General features: G+C 51.1%; 1 protein-coding gene across 1 annotated transcript in view; it reads right to left on the bottom strand.

Moving 5' to 3' along the window:
• LOC105513114 (myosin-4-like) overlaps positions 1-6,085 on the bottom strand; it is a 70,635-nt gene that overhangs the window by 22,082 nt on the left and 42,468 nt on the right. The window contains exons 23-26 of the mRNA XM_011943949.1: positions 5,120-5,224; positions 999-1,085; positions 568-777; positions 341-457 (exon numbers count right to left, since the gene is read on the bottom strand). Coding sequence (XP_011799339.1) covers positions 341-457; positions 568-777; positions 999-1,085; positions 5,120-5,224 — 519 coding nt within the window. The remainder of the gene's footprint in view (positions 1-340; positions 458-567; positions 778-998; positions 1,086-5,119; positions 5,225-6,085) is intronic.

Raw genomic sequence — 6,085 nt, 5'->3', positions numbered from 1 at the left:
CAAAGTGCTGGGATTACAGGCTTGAGCCACCGCGCCCGGCTGACACTTTTTTTTTTTTGAGACAAGGTGTTGCTCTGTCACCCAGAATGCAGTGCAGTGGTATGATCATGGCTCACTGCAGTCTTGACCTCCTGGGCTTATGTGATCCTCCTACCTCAGCCTCTCTGGTAGCTGGGGCCACAGGCTAGCTCAATTATGCCCAGTTAATTTTTGTATTTTTTGTAGAGACAGGGTCTTGCTACATTGCCCAGGCTGGTCTTGAGCTCCTGGCCTCAAAGCCATCCTCCCGCCTTGGCCTCCCAAAGTGCTGGGATTACAGGCATGAGCCACCGTACCTGACCTGGTCACAGGCTTTTATGATGCCTCCCTGCCTTGCTGAGTCCTCAGTGTTCCCTGGGATGGTGGTGCTCGCCTCCTCCCCAGTGCCCAACAGGTATTGTGTGACGTTGGGCGTTCCCTGTGGACAGGGCAGCCCCTACCTCTCTGCATATCTTCCATGCCTGGCAGGTGCTTGGGACATGCATGAATGTATGTGAGGCCCTCCATACAGTGACTGGCTCCTGGTACCCTCCAGGCAACTCCAGCTATTGCTACAATTGTGACGGACAGAACGAACGACGACAAGACATACTTTTTCACCACCTCCTCGAGATCCAGCTTGGAACGCTCCATCTCATTGAGGTTGTCGATGGTCATCTTCAGGTCACCCTCAGCTTTCCGACGAGCCTTTTCCACCTCTGCCCGGATTTTCTTTTCCTGCTCCCAGTTATCCTCCAGCTATGGAGACAAGAACAGCAAGAGAAGGCAGACGAGGAGAGTCTGAGGTCAGAAGGCAAGAAGGAACCAGACTGGGTCCGATCCTTTAGCTTTGGCATCAGAAGGGCCCTCACGCCCTGGGGGATGTGTTGGTCCAGTTCTCAAAACTTATCTTCAGACCCCGTGGCCCCAGAGGGATCTGGCCTTGGAGTTGTAAAGGCAGCCATGGCAATGGGTATTACCTCGTGGATCTGCGTGCTCAGCTTGCTGTTATTCTTGGTCAGGTGGTTCACCTTGTCCTCCTCAGCCTGTAGGTCATCCAGGGTTTTCTAGAAGGACAGATACACACGAGAGTGCCATGAGGCCCAGTGGGAGCAGCTCAACAGTCCTGATCCTCAGTCATCACTTCTGAGCTGTGCAGCTCCCAGGCTTTGGGGAGTTCAGTTGACTTTGGCGAGTAGGTACTGCACACCTGCTCCTGGGCGTGGGTGAGGCCCGAGCAGATGGACCAGAGTCACCCATCAGGGAGGTCAATTGCTTGAACCAGGAAAGTTGAGGCTGAAGTGAGCTATGATCACACTACTGCACTCCAGCCTGGGTGACAGAGTCAGACCCTGTCTCTACAAAAAATACAAAAATTAGCCAGGTGTAGTGGCACACATCTGTAGTGCCAGCTACTCAGGTGACTGAGGCAGGACGATCACGAGCCCAGCAGGTTGGGGCTGCAGTGAGCTATGATGGCACCACTGCATTTCAGCCTGAGCAACAGTGGGACCCTATCTCTGGTTCCCCAGGGGGCATATGGGAAATAGGTGGGGTGCTTCTGGTTGTCACAGTGATTGGAGGCCCCTCTGACATTTAGTGGATGACTCCAGCGATGCTGGACATCCCATTTTGCTCTGGACCATCTGGTACCATGAAGAAGAGTTCTGTAGAACACATTCCTGATGTCCCACCCAGGCACTCACGTGAGTAAAACAACCATTTCTACTCTTCTAAACCTAGAGCCTAGCACCCTTTTACATGTGACTCAATGTTCTTTTTCATTTAATATGCACTACAATTTTTGTTTTTTTGAGATAGGATCTCGCTCCGTCACTCAGACTGGAGTACAGTGGTACGATCATAGCTAACTGCAGCCTCCACCTCTTGGGCTCAAGCAACCCTCTTGCCTCAGCCTCCCGGCTAATTTTTTTCCTAGTTTTTGTAGAAACAGGGTCTTGCTGTGTTGCCCAGGCTGGTCTTGAACTCCTGGGCTCAAGCAATCCTTCTGCCTCAGCCTCCCAAGTAGCTGGGACTAGAGGCGCACGCCAGCACACCTGGCTAATTTTTAAATTTTTTGTAGAGACAAGGTCTTGCTATGTTTCCCAGGTTGGTCTCAAACTCCTAGGCTCAAGTGATCCTCCTGGCTCAGTGATCCTCCTGTAATCCTCATGCTAAGATTACAGGGATGATCCACGGCCTGCGCTGGCCTGCACTACATTTTATTTTATTTTTATTTATTTATTTATTTATTTTGAGACAGGGTCTCGCTCTGTTGCCCAGGCTGGAGTGCAGTGCCGTGGCCCACTGCAACCTCTGCCTCCTGGGTTCAAGCAATTCTCATACCTCAGCCTCCTGAGTAGCTGGGACTACAGGTGCGTGGCACCACACCTGGCTAATTTTTGTATTTTTAGTAGAGACAGGGTTTCACCATGTTGGCCAGGCTGGTCTCAAACTCCTGACCTCAGGTGATCTGCCCGCCTCAGCTTCCCAAAGTGCCGAGATTACAGGCATGGGCCACAGTGCCCGACCTATTTGTAGATTCTCTATTTGTCCATTTACCTACTCCCCAAAACATATTTGTAATCCAAAATCAATACTCGCAACACTTTCTCATGGTTATTTGCAAACATGCATGTGGGGTGGGGAGAAACTTTGATGCGTACACTCTCTGCTGAGGTTGAATAAAGTGACACTCTGCCTTTTTGTTTCAGCCTCATACTGTAAACAAATGTCATTTTTATGCTCTATTTAATGCCATGTCTTTTTTAACTTTTTTTTTATGGGGGGTTTTGCTGCTTAAAATGACCCCCAAGCACAGTGCTGAACGGCTGTTGAGTATCCCTAAGTGCAAGAGGGCTGTGATGTGTGCGAGAGAAGCTTCGTTCAGACACAAGGTATAGTGCTGCTGGCCCTAAGTTCAGTGTGAATGAATGAAAACAATTTAAATAAGACATACATAACCAAGTAATGTATTGACCATAGTTGCATGAATTATGTATTGATTGTTTGATGAAAATGTTGGTGGGGCAGGCGGTGGCTCACGCCTGCAATCCCAGCACTTTGGGAGGCCGAGGCAGGAGGATCACTTGAGCCCAGGAATTCAAGACCAGCCTGGGCAACATGATGAAACCCTACATGAAATACAAAAATTGGCTGGGCGTGGTGGCTCACACCTATAATCCCAGCACTTTGGGAGACTGAGGCAGGTGGATCATGAGGTCAGGAGTTTGAGACCAGCTTGGCCAACACAGTGAAAGCCCGTCTCTACTAAAAATACAAAAAAATTATCCAGGCATTGTGGCATGCACCTGTAATCCCAGCTACTCAGGAGGCTGAGGCAGGAGAATCGCTTGAACCTAGGAGGCCGAGGTTGCAATGAGCCAAAATGGCACCACTGCACTCCAGCTCGGGTGACAGTGTGAGGTTCCGTCTCAAAAACGAAGAAACAAAAATTTGCAGGATGCAGTGGTACGTGCCTATAATCCCAGTTACTCAGGAGGCTGAGGTGGGAGGATCGCCTGAGCCTGGGAAGTCAAGGCTACAGTGAGCCTTGATCGAACCACTGTACTCCAGCCTTGGTGACAGAGTGAGACCCTGTCTCAAAAAAAAAAAGAAAAAAAAAAAGTTATGACCAGAGGCTTGTAAGAGTCTAACCCTGTATTTTCCCCAGGAGCAGTAGTTCATATTTGCTAATTCAGTATTGAATTATTATTGGTTAATTCAGTGTTTATGGCAACTTTACAGAACATAACCGCTGTGAGGCCGGGCATGGTGGCTCACGCCTGTAATCCCAGCACTTTGGGAGGCTCAGGTGGGAGGATCACTTGAGGTCAGGAGTTCGAGACCAGCCTGGCCAATATGGTGAAACCCCGTCTCTACTAAAATTACAAAAAATTAGCTGGGCATGGTGGCACGTGCCTGTAATCCCAGCTACTAGGGAGGCTGAGGCAGGAGAATCACTTGAACCTGGGAGGCGGAGGTTGCAGTGAGCCGAGACCACACCATTGAACTCCAGCCTGGGTGGCAGAACGAGCCTCAGTCTCAGAACAACAAAAACATAACCAGTGTGAATAACACTCATCGACTGTGTTTGTTATGAAAGGAGGCTCTGGGTCTGATATGCTTGAAAATCACAGGGCAAGGGCGGCAGTACCTGAGGCAGCAGGGAGAGGCACTCAGGGGACATGTGGATTCACAGTGTCAGCAAACACAGGGACGAGGGGTCCACTGTCTGGCTCTTTGCCCCTGTTTCTCTGGAGGTCAGCACTGGTGGCCGGTCAGAGCCGGCTCTGCATTCAGGAACCTGAGCCTGTAACAGTGGCCCTGGGAAAGTCGATGGGTCTCCCCATGGCCTCAAGAGCTCATGACCTGTTGTTGCCACAGTGTCTTAGGCTTTGCTGGGGCTTTTGAGCTCACGGGGCACTTCCATACACCCCACTCCATCCCTACCACTCTGGTGAGCATACTTTCTCCAGTGTGCATGGGTCCAACCTAACTCATAATTGTTTTGTTGTTTGTTTTGAGACAGAGTCTTGCTGTCACCCAGGCTGGAGTGCAATGGCGTAATCTTGGTTCACTGCAACCTGCAACTCCTGGGCTCAAGTTATCCTCCTGCCTCAGCCTCCTGAATAGCTGGGACTACAGGTGGATGCCACCAGACCTGGCTAATTTTTGTAATTTTTTGTAGAGATGGGAGTTTTGCCATGTTGCCCGGGCTGGTCTCAAACTCCTAAACTGAGGGGATCCTCCTGCCTCAGCCTCCCAAAGTGCTGGGATTAAAGATTTAAGCTGCCATGCCTAGTTGATTCATAATTGTTCATAGCTCCCCCTCTTGCTCTCAAAACTGTCCTAGTTTAGAAGACAAATTATATTGTCACCCCACTTATAACAAACTTGGAAGGAAGGCAGTAAGAGGGGGCCACATTCATGTCACTCTTGAGGAAACCGAGATATACGAAGAATTCCTTAACTTTCCTAAGGCTCCAAGCTGAGGGGGCAGCAGGGCCAGGATTTGAACTCGGGGCTCCAATCTCCGATGGAAAGCACACGGTGCCAAGCTCCAGCTGCTGGGCCGAGGGAAGACGCAAGGGAAACCTACCTGGTACAGCTCCTCCAGGGCCCTCTTCTCCTTCTGGAGCTTGGCGATGGAGTCTTCACGGAGCGAGAGGTCCCCGGTCAGGGTACGGACCTTGTGATCCAGGGCCTAGAAACCAGGGCAGAGAGAGAGGTAGAGCCTTAAAGCTGGAGGGAATCCTCAGCTTGGGTGTACCCTTGAGTCTCCTGGGAGCTTGAGAAATGCCAGTGCCCAGGGCATGTCCCAGACCAACCAAGTCAGAACCATGGGGGTGAAGGGGGGAGCAGCAAGAACCTTGGCTTCTCAAAGTGTGGTCCCCGGATGTCAGCAGTGGCGTCCCCTAGGAGCATGCTAGAAATACAGACTCTCGGACTCCACTGGGCCCGCCAGAGTCTGCACCTGACAGTATCCCTGGTGGTTTGTGTGTGCAGCAGAGCAGGAGAAGCTCACGTTTAGGCAGAGCCCCTGCTTACCCTGCTGGAGAACCCCACCTACCTGCAATAGCAGGTAGCGCCCTTGGGACCAGGGGCCAGCCAGATGGCATCAGGAGCCAGGGCTTCCCCCAGGGAGCTGCTCAGAGGGGCAGCAACTGCTTGTTTGGGCAGAAATTCAACAGCTGAAGGTGGACACTTCACCATGATGGGAACAACTCTCAGTCCCCTTAGTCAGCTGTCCTGCCCAGCAGACCTGTCTGTAGTAACGGACATGTTCTCTGCCTTTGCTGTCCCACGTAGTGGCACTTACCACACATGGCTGCTGAGCACCTGTAATGTGGCTTGTGCAAAACTTAATTTAAGTTGTAAATTAATGGATGTGACAATAGCCCCATGTGGGCTGGGTACGGTGGCTCATGCCTGTAATCCCAGCACTTTGGGAGGCCAAGGCGGGCGGATCACCTGAGGTCAGGTGTTCAAGATGAGTCTGGCCAACATGGTGAAGCCCTGTCTCCACTAAAAATACAAAAATTAGCTGGGCATGGTGGTGCCATAC

The sequence above is a fragment of the Colobus angolensis genome, unplaced genomic scaffold (genome assembly GCF_000951035.1).
Source record: "Colobus angolensis palliatus isolate OR3802 unplaced genomic scaffold, Cang.pa_1.0 Scaffold222, whole genome shotgun sequence".
NCBI classification, from domain to species: Eukaryota; Metazoa; Chordata; class Mammalia; order Primates; family Cercopithecidae; genus Colobus; species Colobus angolensis.
This window is presented reverse-complemented; position numbering and strand designations above follow the sequence as displayed.